The 20595-nt window shown below is 44.3% G+C and overlaps 1 protein-coding gene across 1 annotated transcript; it reads right to left on the bottom strand.

The window, feature by feature from the left end:
* Nucleotides 1-1614: 1614 nt before the first annotated feature.
* LOC132883863 (cell cycle control protein 50A-like) lies at nt 1615-18248 on the bottom strand. Its single transcript, XM_060917937.1, has 7 exons — nt 17742-18248; nt 14074-14190; nt 9608-9715; nt 9391-9478; nt 9147-9293; nt 6104-6310; nt 1615-2595 (listed from the first exon to the last, which is right to left on the bottom strand). The coding sequence occupies exons 1-7, from the start codon at nt 17985-17987 to the stop codon at nt 2402-2404; spliced, it is 1107 nt and encodes a 368-aa protein (XP_060773920.1). The 5' UTR covers nt 17988-18248; the 3' UTR covers nt 1615-2401.
* Between the last annotated feature and the right edge of the window lie 2347 nt (nt 18249-20595).

Here is a 20595-nt window from a genome sequence, read left to right as displayed (position 1 = left end):
GAGAGACAGAATGGGGGGAAAGAATCCAGGAAATCACATTGTGGGATTTTTAATGAATTAATTGGTAAATTCCTCGGTAAAATAAGTATTTGGTCACCTACAAACAAGCAAGATTTCTGGCTCTCACAGACCTGTAACAACTTCTTTAAGAGGCTCCTCTGTCCTCAACTCGTTACCTGTATTAATGGCACCTGTTTGAACTCATCAGTATAAAAGACACCTGTCCACAACCTCAAACAGTCACACTCCAAACTCCACTATGGCCAAGACCAAAGAGCTGTCAAAGGACACCAGAAACAAAATTGTAGACCTGCACCAGGCTGGGAAGACTGAATCTGCAATAGGTAAGCAGCTTGGTGTGAAGAAATCAACTGTGGGAGCAATTATTAGAAAATGGAAGACATACAAGACCACTGGTAATCTCCCTCGATCTGGGGCTCCACGCAAGATCTCACCCCGTGGGGTCAAAATGATCACAAGAACGGTGAGCAAAAATCCCAGAACCACACGGGGGGACCTAGTGAATGACCTGCAGAGAGCTGGGACCAAAGTAACAAAGGCTACCATCAGTAACACACTACGCCGCCAGGGACTCAAATCCTGCAGTGCCAGACGTGTCCCCCTGCTTAAGCCAGTACATGTCCAGGCCCGTCTGAAGTTTGCTAGAGAGCATTTGGATGATCCAGAAGAGGATTGGGAGAATGTCATATGGTCAGATGAAACCAAAATAGAACTTTTTGGTAAAAACTCAACTTGTCGTGTTTGGAGGAGAAAGAATGCTGAGTTGCATCCAAAGAACACCATAGCTACTGTGAAGCATGGGGGTGGAAACATCATGCTTTGGTGCTGTTTTTCTGCAAAGCGACCAGGACGACTGATCCGTGTAAAGGAAAGAATGAATGGGGCCATGTATCGTGAGATTTTGAGTGAAAACCTCCTTCCATCAGCAAGGGCATTGACGATGAAACGTGGCTGGGTCTTTCAGCATGACAATGATCCCCAAACACACCGCCCGGGCAACGAAGGAGTGGCTTCGTAAGAAGCATTTCAAGGTCCTGGAGTGGCCTAGCCAGTCTCCAGATCTCAACCCCATAGCAAATCTTTGGAGGGAGTTGAAAGTCCGTGTTGCCCAGCGACAGCCCCAAAACGTCACTGCTCTAGAGGAGATCTGCATGGAGGAATGGGCCAAAATACCAGCAACAGTGTGTGAAAACCTTGTGAAGACTTACAGAAAACGTTTGACCTCTGTCATTGCCAACAAAGGGTATATAACAAAGTATTGAGATGAACTTTTGTTATTGACCAAATACTTATTTTCCACCATAATTTGCAAATAAATTCTTTAAAAATCAGACAATGTGATTTCCTGGATTCTTTCCCCCCATTCCGTCTCTCATAGTTGAAGTGTACCTATGATGAAAATTACAGGCCTCTCTCATCTTTTTAAGTGGGAGAACTTACACAATTGGTGACTGACTAAATACTTTTTTGCCCCACTGTATATACATCTTACTTATCTCCATATAAACATGATTCATGCGTTTCAGGGTTGACTTTTGGTTTAAGTATGTTAATTGAGGGTTCGGTATGGAAAAACCGAAACAATAAGCTGAATTTTGTTTGAATTTAATTTTATTTCTCTGGAAACATCCATAAGTGACCAAAATGAAGGACAGGAAGCTGTGCCAAGCTTAAAGTGCAAACAGCTGGACATGACATGAGCATGAGTGCAACAGATTCTCATATGAACATCTAACCATAAAAGCAAAAGCTCCCGTTTAAAAAAAAAAAAAAAAGAGACATACAACATTAAGAGACACCAAAGGAGTAAATCTAAATCTCGCACGCTGGGCTTGAGATATTTTTGAGTGAAGCCAAGGCAGTCTATAAGGCATGTAAGGAGTAAATCAGTTTTGATCCCAATTGCTTATAAACTTGAGTATTAATTACAGCCATCTCAATGCGTTCTACTTCTACACTGTTGCTGGATGGCTCATCATCAGGTTGAATACAGCTGTTGAGCTGCTGGATCGCATGTCGGATGTCGATTTCTTTAGGCAGCAACACGTCAGGAATTGAGCTCTAACAGTTATAGCTTATATACAGTCGTTCATTCAGTTAAACAACTAAATGGTTTTGCAAAACAAGTCACACTTATCACAGCCTGTTCAATTATATACACTTAAGATGATCGACGCCCATCAGCCATTCTAAAATACTGACAAAATAACATCAGGACTTACAGATCATTATCCTTTTTAAAAATAAATACACATATTCAACAACTGTCTTAAACGTAATGCTATACTGCAAACACAATACACTCTCGCTCTAGCTCAGATGATAAGCGGTTGGTCTTCATCATGCGTGTGGTTGACGGCATGCGGGTGATTACGCGAAGCTAGTTGGGAATGTCGGAGCTGTTGTTGCGGTTTCCGTATTTGTGGTGGATGAAGAGCAGGACGACTCCCAGGAAGAAGCAGACGGAGCCCACGGTGATGTAGGCGATGCCCAGGAACGGGTTCTTCCCTCCCATCCAGGAGATGGTGCTGAGGATCATGCGCTTTCGCCCATCGAAGCTGCGCACAGGATAATCTGAGAGGGATGGGTTAGGGAGCAGAACACGACAGCGTTCACAAAGCATTTAGACTTTTGGACAGTTCGGTATATTGCGATATTTATCTTATCTTAAAAGGTCCTGACGACAAAGTCATCTGAAACTTTTATTTTTTTTTTACTGCACATGGCATTTTCTTCTGTCCTGCAAAAACATCATGTGGAAGAAAGAGATGTGATCGTTTTGACGTACTGAAGGTCACGTTCCTCCATTTTTGGGACTGAATTTCGCCCCTCTTGGAACCGAACATGAGGAGCTTGAACTAATTATGGAACTGCGTCACACCAAGATGGCAACATCTGGAAAACATCATGACTCAATGAACCTCGGAGAGTTTTGAGTCGTGGGGATGGACAGTAATTTGTGGTTGACATTCGCAAATAGATCTGTGAAAAAATATATATATTTATCGTTTCTTTCTAAGATTAATGGAGAACTGAAGGCAAATTTATTATCATCAAAATTCATTTTATTAAGTATAGGAATGCATTTTTGATCGCTATTTTGTCACTGCTATAGCAAGCTTTGAGTGTTTATGTAATACATCAGTCCGTATGTCAAAGCGACGGCCGTAAACGAGATTCGCTGAAACCTGTGCAAGACATCGTAGGACGGAAGTAAAACGTACAGCGGAAATCAAAGTGACCAACATCTGCCAAAAGATGTGCATGCCTTCTTTTGAATGCTGATGTAATCAAGCTGGAAGTTTTCCGTGTCCGAAATCGCTCCCTACTCACTACATAGGGCGCTGTATAGTGGAGACGCCATTCTGCAGTGCTGCTGAAACCTTAGGCCACCCATTTTTTATCTTTAGGTTCACGGATTTTTTTCAACATATTTTTGATGATGTCGGTCGAAATAAAAATAAGTGTCCTTGTCCAATTTTCTTTTTTTGCATGGCAAAATTTCAATGTCGGATGAAGATGAAAAAATAAATTAAATTATATATATATATATATATATATATATATATATATATATATATATATATATATATATATACATACACACACACACACACACACACACACACACATATATATACATTTTATATATATATATATATATATATATATATATATATATATATATATATATATAGTGTGTGTGTGTGTTCTTGTATATAACACGGACTAGCATTCCAGTACTTACTTCTCTGAAGGTACACTACCGTTCAAAAGTTTGGGGTCACTTTGAAATGTCGTTATTTTTGAAAGAAAAGCACTGTTCTTTTCAATGAAGATCACTTTAAACTAATCAGAAATCCACTCTATACGTTGCTAATGTGGTAAATGACTATTCTAGCTGCAAATGTCTGGTTTTTGGTGCAATATCTCCATAGGTGTATAGAGGCCCATTTCCAGCAACTATCACTCCAGTGTTCTAATGGTACAATGTGTTTGCTCATTGCCTCAGAAGGCTAATGGATGATTAGAAAACCCTTGTACAATCATGTTAGCACAGCTGAAAACAGTTGAGCTCTTTAGAGAAGCTATAAAACTGACCTTCCTTTGAGCAGATTGAGTTTCTGGAGCATCACATTTGTGGGGTCGATTAAATGCTCAAAATGGCCAGAAAAATGTCTTGACTATATTTTCTATTCATTTTACAACTTATGGTGGGAAATAAAAGTGTGACTTTTCATGGAAAACACAAAATTGTCTGGGTGACCCCAAACTTTTGAACGGTAGTGTATGTGGTCATATGACCGTTGAGCTCTCATGAGCACATCGAAGGCTGATACGTTCGTGCTATTTGATTCGATAGGACTCTCTGCAGCACCATCCTCTTCTAATCCCACAGTCAGATACTTGCAGCCAAAATTGCGAACTAACGTTATGGCAGGCATATTCGGCATCGCGCTCATTACATCACCACCTTCTTTCTGAGAACCAAAGATCGTTTTGATCTTTTCATTGTTTACTTTCAACGCTTGAGAGACGAAATCGCCCACGTTTTGGTGAGTGAGACAGTGAAAAGACTTTTCTTTACCACACTTTATGCTTACGTACAGTTGAGGCGATAGCTCGGAATCCATGCTGTCAGCGTCAGCCATGGTCAGCACGAGGTTGACACTGTCGTAAAGCGGTCGTAAATACCATAACATTCAAGTGAATGCTCAATGTCGTAAATAGTTTCGTTTTCGGCCTCGGCTGAAGTGGATATATACAACACACACTGTCGTTTGTATTTGCGATTCTAATACCGTTTACTTAAAGAAATATGACCTAGTACCAGGGATACAGTGCTGTTACAAGAAAAATGTGACTTTTTTTTTTTACATTTCTTTTTGTACGTTTCAGCAGTTAAAATAAAAATATGCACAGACTTTTTATTTTTCTAGCGGTAGTATTTAACTGCCGTCGGCGGATCCGTGATCCGAAAAATCTAAAATGAGTCGCCTTCGTGAGGATCACGTGGGAAATGCGCTCAGTATAATATGGATTAATTATTTTGAAAACCCACCAGGCACGTTTTAATTGTGCGACAGTAATGACGTAAATACCAGCGCGACGGACTCGTCCTTATCCTGTCGTCTTTCCAACTCTTCTCTACTCCACGTTGGTTCGAAGCCGTATGGAATAATCGCCATTAAGCTGGTAAGTCTCGAAATTAATCTAAATTGGAATGATATGGCGGCACTGACACTTGATGTTTCAAAGTCTTGCACGTGTCTCGTGAAGATCGCGTGGATAAGCGACGCCTGCCGTGGACCAAACGAACTACATTCAACATGGCTAAAAACCGAATAGGCCGATAAGTATAATATGCCAACACGAGTCACGATATAAAGTTAAAAAAAAACAAAAACGTAATTGAATAACACGTTAATTAAGAAATAAAGCAAGTTTAAAAACGACTTCAGTTTGCCTTTAAAACATGGTGTATAACTCCATATTCAGACTCGCCGATCCAAGACGACGCTGCAAATTCATCAGGTTTCACGCCCATTTCATCCTTCAGTGTTCAATCTGTGCCTTCATAAAAATTCTTCCAGACGACCTTTTGGTTTTCGTCGCTTTTCTGACGCACTTTCTAACTGACTTGCTTTTGTATTTTCCTTTTCTTTCCCGCTGGCAGGACAGCGGAGTTGACTCGATTTGCCCACGCCGACTTTTGTTTAAAAACAGGCCACACGCCCCACAGTGCTCACGTGATCCTGTTGCTTGGGCGATCTCTGGAATCGCAAAACACGGGACGCGTTTTATCTCAGCAAAACATTTACACAAAGGTTACAACTCCTCAATTTCAGCTCAAATCTACATGAAACTATCCGCGATAGAAAGAGAACCTTTTGGCCCAGAGTTCCACTTTGCAGTCGGAACCTTTAACTCGTTCGTAGCTCAATTGGAGTTGAATCGGCGCAGGTTTAAAAGAGTAAACTGAATCCATAATAAACTCCGCTTCTCGTGAGCTGGATGGAGCGGCGTGGTCAGTGCGGAGACCTTCAGTAAACTTGGATTGAGATCTGAACTGAGAGGATACTGTAAGTGACTTCCAGAGTGTAGTTGCCTCTGGGAAGCGTCGGCGTCATGTTGTTCTTCTTCTGGATGATGCGGTAGAGTTTCCGAAATGTCGGCAGGGCGGCTGTTCGCATCCAAACGATGAAGTCTTCGTTAATGAAGCCGTTGTTGTCGGGGTCTGAGTCCAGCTCAAAGACGGGCTTACGCCAGTTGACTGGTTTCGCGGTTCCTGGAAGAGAAGAGACTTGTTTTAGAGAAGGAAAAAAAAAAGGGAACATCAAACTAGCTGTCTGAATAATTCACTGCAAACTAAAAGATTGTGAATCTTAATTTATGACCTTCGATTAGGAAAAGGACAAAGAAAACATCTCTGCAACTTTCCTACTCGGGAACCTGGGGCGGTCTCTTCGATTCAGAGTTCGAGAGGTGACGGTAAATCAGCACGGCTGCTCACGGCATGAACAGGAAACAAACCGGCACTTCTTACCCTTCAATCCGTTATACCGGGTATTTACTTTAGATCAAAAGAATATACAGAATAATTATACATACAGGACACTTTTTTTTTCGATGGAATAAAAACGTCTTCTATTCCCTTCGAGCGGGTTTCATTCATTGGGTTTGACGGCATGCAATATCATATCGCTTATCCTACATGTATTATGCCTCGGTCACAACCGGCCGTACGTGCTCCTACGGCCGGTCTACGTGCAAAAAACGCACGGAGAGCGCGTGTGTGATGTGCTGATTTTCGAGCCGTAGACCGGCCGCAAAGGTTCTTTGTCATGTCAAACAAACTCTACGGGCGCTTACGTTTTTTTTCAGGTTGCAAGACAAACTTACGACCAACGTGCGTCTTTCTCCACGAACAAAAAAAACGCAGCGATTTGGGAAACGCCAAAAATCGCACGTCCGGTTGTGACCTAGGCTTTAAGTCACTCTACCCAATGGAGAATGAGCGTAGAATACGACATTGCACAACTGACAAGACAACATGACGTCACACTTCAGAGACGCAAAACTTCAGTACGAGAGTGAGACGGATAATTTGCAAACAAACATGGCCGCCAGGTTTGCTTTGTTAAATACGGAAGATTTTGAGAGAATTTTGAAAAAGAACGACACATTGAACACCCAAAAGGAATCTGTATGAATAATACCGTATTTTCTGGACTATAAGCCGCTACTTTTTTCCTAGGTTTTGAACCATGCGGTTTATACAAAGGTGCGGCTATTCTGTGGATTTTTCTTCCACCGCTAGGGGCGCTCTAACCGGAAGTAGAATCAAAAATAAGATAGACGGAAAATCAATGCAAAGAAGAATTAGCAGATCTTTAGCAGATAGAACACGCACGACAAATTACTAACTGGTAATTATTTTCAAATCCAGCGAAGATGATTAAAGTGACTTGTGGTTTCAAACACAGGAGAAATGAAGGTAAATAAATACCGGTTATTTTCTCTTGGTTCTGTTCCGTTTTAATCAGCAAAGTTGCTGCCGTGTTAAAAGGCACTGTTCGGAAAGAATCTGTTCAGGTACATACATGTACATTTACAGTACAAAATCGTTCTGTACATGCAGTAAATATCAACATAGATATCTGCGGCTTATAGCCCGGTGCGGCTTGTATATCTTTTTTTAAATTTTTTTTTTAAAAAGAGCGCGGATGCGGCTTATATACAGGTGTGCTCTATAGTCCAGAAAATACGGTAATAATAATAATATTGGCTGGGTTTTTTTTCGTGGTCGGTCAGATATATTCCATTCAGCTGCTAGTCTTTGACTCATTCAGTATCATACTCGCTGAATGGAATATATCTGATATACCACTCAACACCAGCCAATATTATTTAAATATTCAACTGTTAAATCAATAAACGCTGGCTATCCTGGTGTCTGTTTCGTTTTGTTTTCCTCTTTGTAGCACAGAAGTCGAAAATGACATCATTTGGATTGCCGACGTCCCGCTTCCAGGGTAAGTAAACATTTGGTACACATGCGATCAAGTTCAGGTTTTGGACCCAACACAACATGGAGTTACTTTTTTTTGTCCTTTTGCTGCTAATTTTCTTACAAGAGCGTAATCCAAAGTGTTCGATTCCTCTTTTTTATTGGTTTAACTATTTATTTCTACAACTACTAAGAATGCCGAAGAAATGCAAACATTAGAAGGTGAACATTAAAAGCTAGATGGCCTTCCGATTTCATAAAATTAGTGAAATTTAGTTCCGTCTGAAATGTGATCATTGTGACGTGTTTATTTCTGTAATATCTCGCCATTCTGTGGCTCGGAAGTTATTTAATTTGAGCAGATTAAAGCAAATAATGTGCATGAAATCGCTCGCTTCGTGCAGTCAAGCAGACAGAGGAAGTCCGTGTGCGCATGCGCAGGTTTATTTTCTTCATCTTTTGGGTTTTACGGCAGCTGGCATCCACAGTGTTGCATTACTGCCATCTACAGGTTTCCCTTTGAGCGTGCACTGACAGTTCCATCATTCTGTCGCTAAACGAACAGCTGATCACACCGAGGTGCTCGCTGAGCGCCAATATTTATTAGTTTGGTCCTGCGTTTCCTTTCCTTCGTATATAACATAACGTCTTTTCTTCTCGCTTTCTTTCTGTTACTGTAGTCAGTCTTTCACGTTTCATTCGCACACTAACATCCTCCATTTTTCTCTCCTGTTTCAAATTTGTATCCCACAATGCATTGCGTGAACGGGGAAAGCCCACCACGTGATGTGATGCATGACGTAGTATCTTATATTGGGTCATGGGGAAGCAGGAAAAAATAGCGGAGAATTTAGGGCCATGTGGCTTTAAATTCATTAATTGTTCTATTTAAAAAAAAAAAGGAAGTCTGTGATTCGAATTCAGTAGCTTTCGGTCACTAAACAAAAATAATTAGATGTTGGGAAAAATTTTTTTTTATGACCTACACTTGAAAAATCTGAAAGGCGGTCTAGCTTTAATATGAACACTGGAGCTCAGGAAGTGCCCTGAATGTTAGATTCTTCAATTAAGCATTTTAAAATATTTTGTTTCAACCTGGAATTTTATTTCCTACTTTGAAAAACAGCGGTGAGGTTGGAGTTACTGCCACCAGGGTTTCTGAACTTCACGTGCTTATCTGTCCACCAGGCGATGCCTTTCTTCATCATCTGGATTGTGTTCCTGGTTCCATTGGGATCCAGATAAATCAACTCCAGCGTGTCTGTGGAAATTAGAGAAAACCCATGATGCTTACTAACCGCCACATACTGCAGGCTTTTGTTTAATCCTTGACTGTCTGAAATTGCTTTCTGTCTTACCGTTAAACATGCTGTTCGCAATAGCACCACAAGGGGCAATGGGTGCGTTTCCAATCATGCGGTACGGCTCGCATTCTTTACTCGGATCCTGTGGTAGAAAAGCCATGAGTGGTGAGGACACTGCTGATCAATACATGCTCGCCTACACTTATCTACTGCACTGAAACTCGTTCACATGAAGCTGGACATCTACAGAATCTTTAAAACGTATCCGTACCTTCAGAGACGAGAGGTCTCCGTTCAGCTGGCTGTCATCTCGGGATTTCACGTAGCGACGATGGTTTTGGTAGAAGTTTGAAAGGCCATAATACATAAAAACATTGCTCTGGGGAGAAGAAAGACAGTGAGAGTGTACAAGTTTTGGAATTGTACTGTCCTGCTACACTCACCGGCCACTTTATTAGAAACACCTACTGTTTTCTGCAGCTCGCTCATCAACCGATACGTTCACAGCAGCACGATGCATCAAATCACGCAGATACAAATCAAGAGCTTCAGTTAACGTTCATAATGTTCAAACATCCGAATGGGAAACACGGTGATCTCACAGTGAAGTGTGACTGACTGACTGACTTTCACGGGTGTCGGTTTGAGTATTTCAGAAACTGCTGATCTCCTCCTGGGGTTTTCACACACACCGAATGGTGCAAAAAATATCATCGAGTGAGTGAGGAAGCAACAGTTCTGTGGGTGGAAACAAAGCCCTTGCTTAAGAGAGATCAGAGGAAAGTGGGCAGATTGGTTTGAGCTTTTTGTCAGGAAGGATATTGCTGGGTTTCAGTCACGTGACTTTTCTTAGCGGTTTTACCGGAAGTGAAATAGCTGGCGGTCTAAACGGCTGCCGTAGTGCAAACAACTAGCGATGACTGACTTATCAGAGTACGCTCGTAACCTAGAAGCCACTGCTGGCTTTAGATATCTTCAGAAGATCGCTATGTGCAATGGAATCGACCGCTACAGTCTGGGAAAGAAGGATTTGTCATATGATCTCGAAAACTACCCTTCAGTCGAGTTCCCCGACATCTCCAGCTATCTGGTGTTCCAGACGTCCTTCTACACCGCAAAACAGATGAAAGCGTGGAAGAGTACGGAGGCTTACAACTTTTTTTTTTTGTACGTGGCTGGGTAAAGGACCTCGGGATCAAATCGCTGCCGAATGAATCCTGGATTGTTTTTGCCCGTGGAAGGATTTTTTTAAGCTTTCGTTCGCGTCTTTACAACGAAGCGCTGCAAGTTGAAGTGTAAACAAACAGTTGGCTTGATTCTCACTTGTGTTGGCTCTTATCTCTCAGCTAAATCATTCACAAAGATCATCAGAAACCCCTTTAAAGACCTGGATCTTAGTTAAACAAGACGGAGAAGAAGTGATCACGGCGCATCGTAACTGTACGGCTGGGGAAGAATTTTGTCGTGACCTTCATGCATCTGGACTTTGTGAGGCGTAAACAAAGAAACAGCTGGAGACTTTAGCGCTTCGTGACTATAACGACACGCAGCAAGAAAAGTACTTGGAAAGCACTAAGGCCAGAGCTGAGAGGGAAATACAAACCTTCCACCAAGTGATCACGGCAAACTCGAGCGTGCTTCGACTCGGCTCTCTTCGATTTCAGTCAGAGGTTCAAAAGTCACCTTTCTCAACGTCTTTTTGTGAAATCCTGTGTTTGTTCACCCTTTTTTATTAGTTCACGGCGAACCCTGAAGGAACTTTTATCAGCTTCACGGTTTGATCGATTCGAACAACCTAAAACAACACAAGCGTGAGGCATTTTTCATGCGAGCAATGAACCTTCTCCGTACAAACTGAGCTTTGGTAGACCACCAGCTAAAGTTTTGAATAACTAATGAGGCGGATGTGACGTCACATGAAACCCAGCAACTCTTTACAACCGTGGTGAGCAGAAAAGCATCTCAGCATGCAACAGCAGAACAAGTTCCTATTAAAGTGGCCGGTAAGTGTGTGTATACACACACACACACACACGCGCATTTAAAGGCAATGCAACATGGAAAATGCAGCGTGACCGATTTGTGTCTCCCCTCCACCCAGGGACCCCTTTAACTTAAATTAAATTCCATGGATGACCTCAGTAAGGACTTATTTTCTGAACATTTACATTTGTGAAATAACATCTTAGCTTTCTATTCCTGAACTTTCCACTGATAAACTCTGTCCTAATGTGTTCTATGTTGGTGCTTGGACCCCTAAATATAATAAAACTGATATTATGGGCGGGGGCGGCACGGTGGTGTAGTGGTTAGCGCTGTCGCCTCACAGCAAGAAGGTCCGGGTTCGAGCCCCGTGGCCGGCGAGGGCCCTTCTGTGCGGAGTTTGCATGTTCTCCCCGTGTCCGCGTGGGTTTCCTCCGGGTGCTCCGGTTTCCCCCACAGTCCAAAGACATGCAGGTTAGGTTAACTGGTGACTCTAAATTGAGCGTAGGTGTGAATGTGAGTGTGAATGGTTGTCTGTGTCTGTGTGTCAGCCCTGTGATGACCTGGCGACTTGTCCAGGGTGTACCCCGCCTTTCGCCCGTAGTCAGCTGGGATAGGCTCCAGCTCGCCTGCGACCCTGTAGAACAGGATAAAGCGGCTAGAGATGAGATGAGATTATGGGCTGTTAGTTTGTGCCTCAGAGGCCCAACAGTGTGTTCAAGCAAAACAGCAACTTGTCAAAGAAGTGTTTTGTTCCTATTGAGGAAAGTCTTGCAAATCTTTTGTTCTTCAAAATACCTGAAAATCCTCTGTGTAAATGCGTCCTGTAATACCTATGGAAAAAACCCCACTTGTATACTGTGCCCTCAACAATTATTGGCACCCCTTGTAACGATGAGTAAAGAGGATTTGGGGGGGGGAATCAAATCCACTTTTTGGTGAAGTCGCATCCTGGTATTTCATGGAGTTCATGAAGCATCACAAGGCTTCCAGGCCTTTGGAGGACAAACAGCCCCAAAACATCACAGAACCTCCACCATATTTTACAGTAGGGATCAGGTTCTTTTCATTATAGCCATCCTTCTTTTTACACCAAACCCACCTTGAGTGTTTATTTCCAAAAAACCCCATTTTTGTTCCAGAACAGAACAGAACACAGTTCCAGTCAAAGCTGTAGTCAAAATTCAGGTGCTAATGTTTGAAGGCTTCTTTTTTTTTCTGGCAAACCTTCCAGATAATCTACTGTCATAGTGGTGGAGTCTGATGATGGTTTTGGAGACTTGGAAACCCCAAGGTTTTACTGATTTCTTGTAATTCATTAACAGTGAGCGTTGGAGACTTTTTGCGCTTCTTGCCCTCCTCCTCACTGTACATAAGGGCAAAATAAACTTGGGTCCTTTTGGGCAAGTCTATAACATTTTAACGAAAATTAACATTTTCAGGCAAGTAGCTTTCTTTATAACCATTCCCTGACTTATGAAGGTTAACACACTTCTCCGTCATTTGGTTTATGTGTCTTTTATCTTTCCCATGTTGATGTTGAGAGAATTTGGCCTCTGTGTCACCTCATATTTGTTCCCCAGTTAATCAGGAAATCGTGGATTACAGCTTGAAAGTTCCTACACGCTCTAATCAACTCAAAAATGTACAATTTAAAGCCAGACTGCTTTTCAGATTTTAAGTATAGGTCATGAAAATAATTTTCCCCGACACCTAATTATTTTCGTTTAGTGACCGAAAGCTACTGAATTCAAATCACAGACTTCCAATTTTATTTTATTTTTTAAAAACAGAACAATTAATGAATTTACCTCGACGTGGCCCTAAATTCTCCGCTATTTTTTCCTGCTTCACCATGACCCAATTCAAGATACTACATCATGCATCACGTGGTGGGCTTTCCCCGTTCACGCAAGGCATTGTGGGATACAAATTTGAAACAGGAGAGAAAAATGGAGGACGTGAGTGTACGAATGAAACGTGAAAGACCGACTACAGTAACGGAAAGAAAGCGAGAAGACGACGTTATGTTCTATATGAAGGAAAGGAAACGCAGGACCAAACTAATAAATATGGGCGCTCAGCGAGCACCTCGGTGTGATCAGCTGTTCGTTTAGTGACAGAATGATGGAACTGTCAGTGCACGCTCAAAGGGAAACCTGTAGATGGCAGTAATGCGACACTGTGGATGCCAGCTGCCGTAAAACCCAAAAGAAGAAGGTAAACCTGCGCATCCGCACACGGACTTCCTCTGTCTGCTTGACTGCGCTAAGCGAGTGATTTCATGCACATTATTTGCTTTAATCCCCTCAAATTAAATAACTTCCCAGCCACAGAATGGCCTGATATTTTGAGATATTACAGAAATAAACATAGATCACAATCACCACATTTCAGACGGAAATAAATTTCACCGATTTTATGAAATCGAAACGCCGTCTCACTTATAAATAGGAAACTTGTTTCAGTTACAGTATGTTCACTATAATTTCAGGGGTGACAATAATAGTGGTACATGCGCTTTTGTTAAATTTTCTTGATGACGGATTTATTTTTTGCTGAATAATTTTTAAGGGTGCATTTTTCTCTTTTTCAATATGAAATGAAGCGACTTCAACGAAAGGTGGATTTTTTTTTCCCCCTAACCCTTTTTAATGAGCTGTACAAAGGGGGCCAATAATTGTGAAGGCACTGTATATATTGTATGTGTATATAAACTGAAGTGTGAGAAATTAAGCCAGGCTGTGTGTTTACCTCGAAGGGCTGCTCCAGAGAGAAAGGCAGCGAGCATTTACATGGCGTCGTGCTGTTCCAGCTGCTCTGTGAGCAATTATAGCACGGACTTGATGCGTCGACCCCTGTGTAATCAATCTGTTAACAAAAATAAAATAAAAGAGCAGAGATATAGAGCTGCACTTAAACACTTTCAAGAGCAAACCCTCTATGACTGTTACTCACTGTGCAAGATTTTCAGAAATAGCTACATTTTTCTATAAAACAAGTTATAACTCTGTTATAAACAGTTATTTCACAAGCACTTTTTTGCCTCTTGGCGGTAATTTGTCTTTAAAAAAAAAAAAAAGAAGTGCGTGCACATTCCTTGTGTGAGAGAAATGAAAACTTTCATGATGGAAAACTTTACAGCTTCACCTCTGACACCGTAGACACCTTCATTAAACGGTAACTAAGCATCTCTTAATGTCAAATCAAAAATTAACCAAAGTCTTCTGACCAATCAGAGTCAAGAATTCAGCAGCACTGTAGGACAATAACTTTGTGGCTGTCTGCAGTCTGTAATGCAGACTTGTATTATAATAATAATAATAATAAAAAACTGATTGTCTGACAGACACTTGTCCATTACATTTACACACTGAAGACATGAACGCACAGAAATGAATTGAACTGAAACGTGTGGACTGTACGGGACGTTTCAGGAAGTATTCACTTCCTTGTTTAATGTTTCATGTTGCTGCGCATCAGTCATGGCTGTGCATCTTGGTTGTTTAATGCCAACGGAACGTGCAGCGTTCAGGAAGTTAAACCAACCCTGGAAAGCAGTGAAAAGGAAAACTGAATAAAATTAAGCTTTAAAGCATTCAAACCGGTGCTTTCTTCAAGCAAACTTTTACAACGAGTCACGTGTTAAGACAAATCATATGCTGTTGTACTTTTCTTTGCTGCGATCAAAACAGTATTTGAATATTTCTGCCCCAGTGTATGAATTTCTTTCAATTTCACATTTATACTGGGAACGCATCCACGTCCCACCATCCTAAAACACGTTTACGCGTCCTGATCATCGCTAATTTTGTATGAATTAGTGACAGACAGAAGAGCACACTGATGTTTTTGACAGGTTGTTAAATCCTGCCTAATCACAACCTTTACCAAATACCCACTCGCCACCGGGGCATCCTTCATAGAGCCCTGCCATCGTTGACACCGGGGCATCTTTCATGGAGCAGCGCCACCGTCGCATCTTTCATGGAGCAGCGCCACCGTCACCACCACTGGGGCGGCTTTCATAGAGCAGCGCCACCACTGGAGTGGCTTTCACAGAGCCCCACCATAGTTGCCACTGGGGTAGCTTTCACTGAGCGCTGCTGCCACCACCGGGGCGGCTTTCACAGAGCGGCGGCGCCGCCACCGGGGCGGCTTTCACAGAGCGGCGGCGCCGCCACCGGGGCGGCTTTCACAGAGCGGCGGCGCCGCCACCGGGGCGGCTTTCACAGAGCGGCGGCGCCGCCACCGGGGCGGCTTTCACAGAGCGGCGGGGCGGCTTTCACAGAGCGGCGGCGCCGCCACCGGGGCGGCTTTCACAGAGCGGCGCCATAGTTGCCACCGGGGCGACTTTCACAGAGCGGCGCCATAGTTGCCACTGGGGCGACTTTCACGGAGCAGCGCCGCCACGGCAGGGGCATCTTTCACGGAGCACCGCCGCCGCCACTGGGGCATCTTTCACGGAGCACCGCCGCCGCCACTGGGGCATCTTTCACGGAGCACCGCCGCCGCCACTGGGGCAGCTTTCACAGAGCACCGCCGCCGCCACTGGGGCAGCTTTCATAGAGCACCGCCGCCGCCACTGGGGCATCTTTCATAGAGCACCGCCGCCACTGGGGCATCTTTCATAGAGCACCGCCGCCACTGGGGCATCTTTCATAGAGCACCGCCGCCACTGGGGCATCTTTCATAGAGCAGCGTCACTGGGGCAGCTTTCATAGAGCAGCGTCACTGGGGCAGCTTTCATAGAGCACCGCCACTGGGGCAGCTTTCATAGAGCAGTGCCGCCATTAGGGCATCTTTCATAGAGCAGCGTCACCGCCACTGGGGCAGCTTTCATAGAGCAGTGCCACCGCCACTGGGGCAGCTTTCATAGAGCAGCGCCGCCATTGGGGCATCTTTCATAGAGCAGCGTCACCGCCACTGGGGCAGCTTTCACAGAGCAGCGCCACCATTGGGGCATCTTTCATAGAGCAGCGCCACCGCCATTGGGGCATCTTTCATAGAGCGGCGCCACCGCCACTGGGGCATCTTTCATAGAGCAGCGTCACTGGGGCAGCTTTCATAGAGCACCGCCACTGGGGCAGCTTTCATAGAGCAGTGCCGCCATTAGGGCATCTTTCATAGAGCAGCGTCACCGCCACTGGGGCAGCTTTCATAGAGCAGTGCCACCGCCACTGGGGCAGCTTTCATAGAGCAGCGCCGCCATTGGGGCATCTTTCATAGAGCAGCGTCACCGCCACTGGGGCAGCTTTCACAGAGCAGCGCCACCATTGGGGCATCTTTCATAGAGCAGCGCCACCGCCATTGGGGCATCTTTCATAGAGCGGCGCCACCGCCACTGGGGCATCTTTCATAGAGCAGCGTCACTGGGGCAGCTTTCATAGAGCACCGCCACTGGGGCAGCTTTCATAGAGCAGTGCCGCCATTGGGGCATCTTTCATAGAGCACCGCCACTGGGGCAGCTTTCATAGAGCAGTGCCGCCATTAGGGCATCTTTCATAGAGCAGCGTCACCGCCACTGGGGCAGCTTTCATAGAGCAGTGCCACCGCCACTGGGGCATCTTTCATAGAGCAGCGTCACCGCCACTGGGGCAGCTTTCACAGAGCAGCGCCAGCATTGGGGCATCTTTCATAGAGCAGCGTCACCGCCACTGGGGCAGCTTTCATACAGCAGCTTCCGCCATTGCGGCATCTTTCATAGAGCAGCGTCACCGCCACTGGGGCAGCTTTCATAGAGCAGTGCCGCCATTAGGGCATCTTTCATAGAGCAGCGCCACCGCCACTGGGGCAGCTTTCACAGAGCAGCGCCACCATTGGGGCATCTTTCATAGAGCAGCGCCACCGCCATTGGGGCATCTTTCATAGAGCGGCGCCACCGCCACTGGGGCAGCTTTCATAGAGCACCGCCACTGGGGCAGCTTTCATAGATCAGTGTCACCGCCACTGGGGCAGCTTTCATAGAGCAGCGCCACCGCCACTGGGGCATCTTTCATAGAGCAGCGCCACCACCACTGGGGCATCTTTCATAGAGCGGCGCCACCACCATTGGGGCATCTTTCATAGAGCGGCGCCACCGCCACTGGGGCATCTTTCATAGAGCAGCGCCACCGCCACTGGGGCAGCTTTCATAGAGCAGCGTCACCGCCACTGGGGCAGCTTTCATAGAGCAGCGCCACCATTGGGGCATCTTTCATAGAGCAGCGCCACCGCCACTGGGGCAGCTTTCGCAGAGCGTCCCTGGCATAGAGAAAGGTAAAAATAAAAATGACTTGATTCGGGTTTAATGCTGGAAGAAGAACACGAGGCGGTCCATCCAACACTCCAGTTGGCCTCATCTTTAAACTGCTTTAGTTATGAGTGATGTGAATTAGTTCGCCTGTTCTGTAAAATGCAGTTCCAGCGTTAAACAGCCTCACCTCAAACTCCTTGATGTTGTTGGACGTGACGTAAAGCCCGATACCGATCGGAATGAAGATCAGCCCGATAACGAAGAACGCCGGTAACACCGTGCCAGCCGTCAGGATGGGCTGCCAGGCCGGTAAACGCTGCTGTTTGAAAGCCGTGTTGTCTGGTTTTTTACTCCGGACGGCGTTTCCAGTCGCCCCCGAGGCCCCGGGATGATGTCCGTCTTCTTCCTTGGCGTTGTAGCTGGACGCCATCATGACTGCAGCTGAAGCTCGGCTAGCTTAGCTAAGCTCAGCTAAGCACTTAAATCAGCCGATATACGAGATACCCGTGACTATTACAAATTATTTTATGTATATTACTGTTAGATATACCTGTTATAAAGGTATATGTCCTCTTTGGAAAACAAATACAGATTTAAATCCGCTCTATATGTAATTTATTTCTATGTTTAATCGGTGTATCTGTGGAGGTGGTGTCTTTCCGGAAATGTTGACACAAAATCAACGTGATGACATCAGGCGTCCTTGGGGGACGTGCGTAATGACGTCATACATGCGCACGTGATAGGAAGAGCATGCATTTTGTATACCCCGCCCCCTCATTATCCATGACTGACAGAATATTAAAGAAGATTAACAAAATCTTTCTGGACTTTATCTGGAAAAATAAACCTCACTAGCTTAAAAAAAAAAGAGGTGAAACTAGAGCCCAAGGAGGTTTAGACTTTTCACTGATATGGTTAACTCATTTAGGATTGGATGGATGAAGAGATTTCTCGTTCAGTCCAAATCGCTGTGGTTTTTCATCCCTAATCATATATTTAACCAGATTGGTGGCCTTCTTAAATGTAACTCTTCTCCTACGAAACTACCGATTATGATATCTAAATTTCATCAGCGGGCAGCACGGTGGTGTAGTGGTTAGCGCTGTCGCCTCACAGCAAGAAGGTCCGGGTTCGAGCCCCGTGGCCGGCGAGGGCCTTTCTGTGTGGAGTTTGCATGTTCTCCCCGTGTCCGCGTGGGTTTCCCCCACAGTCCAAAGACATGCAGGTTAGGTTAACTGGTGACTCTAAATTGAGCGTAGGTGTGAATGTGAGTGTGAATGGTTGTCTGTGTCTATGTGTCAGCCCTGTGATGACCTGGCGACTTGTCCAGGGTGTACCCCGCCTTTCGCCCGTAGTCAGCTGGGATAGGCTCCAGCTTGCCGGAGACCCTGCAGAACAGGATAAAGCGGCTAGAGATAATGAGATCAGATGAAATTTCATCAGCAGTGTCTTCTTGCTTGGAAACGGTTTTGTTCACAACTTCTCACCTCATAAAACGCTTATTTGGACCAATGCAGATATTACAATTAAAAATAATCCCTATTTTACCCCAGATGGTTTGAAAATGGCATTCATAATCCATCCATCCATCCATTATCTGTAGCCACTTATCCTGTTCTACAGGGTCGCAGGCAAGCTGGAGCCTATCCCAGCTGACTACGGGCGAAAGGCGGGGTACACCCTGGACAAGTCGCCAGGTCATCACAGGGCTGACACATAGACACAGACAACCATTCACACTCACATTCACACCTACGCTCAATTTAGAGTCACCAGTTAACCTAACCTGCATGTCTTTGGACTGTGGGGGAAACCGGAGGAAACCCACGCGGACACGGGGAGAACGTGCAAACTCCACACATCAAGGCCCTCATCGGCCATTGGGCTCGAACCCAGAACCTTCTTGCTGCGAGGTGACCGTGCTAACCACTACACCACCGTGCCGCCGGCATTCATAATGTTATTGTTTTATTTGATAGATCTGGCTCTATATTGACTTATGAACAATTTTTGTCACGCCATGGCCTCCCAGTCCCATTTAGGGAGTTTAATTTATTAAATAAAGCTATCTCTAAGGGATTAATCTAGCTAATTAAAAGTCATCTCTCTCTTCTGGTTTGCCTACTAGTAGTGTAACACAACGATTATTGCATGGGATTAATGTGGTAGACAGAAAATGTGACAATAAACATGTTCGCCAGATCTTTCAGGTCAGAAAAAGACAAACACCAAGGGGGAAATTTTATTGGTGATCTCTGATTCAGGATATTAATTGGGAAAAAGTGTGGCTGTTACCAAACAAATACTGCATTACAAATAAAGTGAAGGAAGTTCATTTTAAGATTCTTTACAAAATTTAATCCGATTAATGTTACCTTAGCTAAATATACAGACAAAAGCACTGATTGTTCTTTTTGTGGGAATATAGATGAAACATTGCTACATCTTTTTTTTTTGAATGTGAAAGGACCAAAGCATTTATCAATGATCTAAACAATCACCTCTTTATCCATCTCGAGATACCGTACTCCCCTAGTGATAAAGATTTTATTTTTTATTATGAAAACCCCACAAACAAATTACTGGAATATGTGGTGAACTACTTTATTTTGCAGGCAAAATTTTTCCTTCATAAAAAAAAAAAATGGCAAAAAAACCCGCAGCCTTCCTTCTGTGAGCTTGTTTTGGAGTTCAAGTTGCTCCTCAGCTCCCCCCATATTGTAAGAAATAACAAAAAAAAATTACAGGCTACTGTGCCTCTTCCACACAGTCCTCATCTCATCTCATCTCATCTCATTATCTCTAGCTGCTTTATCCTGTTCTACAGGGTCGCAGGCAAGCTGGAGCCTATCCCAGCTGACTACGGGCGAAAGGCGGGGTACACCCTGGACAAGTCGCCAGGTCATCACAGGGCTGACACATAGACACAGACAACCATTCACACTCACATTCACACCTACGGTCAATTTAGAGTCACCAGTTAACCTAACCTGCATGTCTTCGGACTGTGGGGGAAACCGGAGCACCCGGAGGAAACC

The sequence above is a fragment of the Neoarius graeffei genome, chromosome 3 (genome assembly GCF_027579695.1).
Source record: "Neoarius graeffei isolate fNeoGra1 chromosome 3, fNeoGra1.pri, whole genome shotgun sequence".
Taxonomy (NCBI): domain Eukaryota; kingdom Metazoa; phylum Chordata; class Actinopteri; order Siluriformes; family Ariidae; genus Neoarius; species Neoarius graeffei.
The sequence above is the reverse complement of the archived record's forward strand: the minus strand, read 5'-3'. Positions and strand labels throughout refer to the sequence as shown.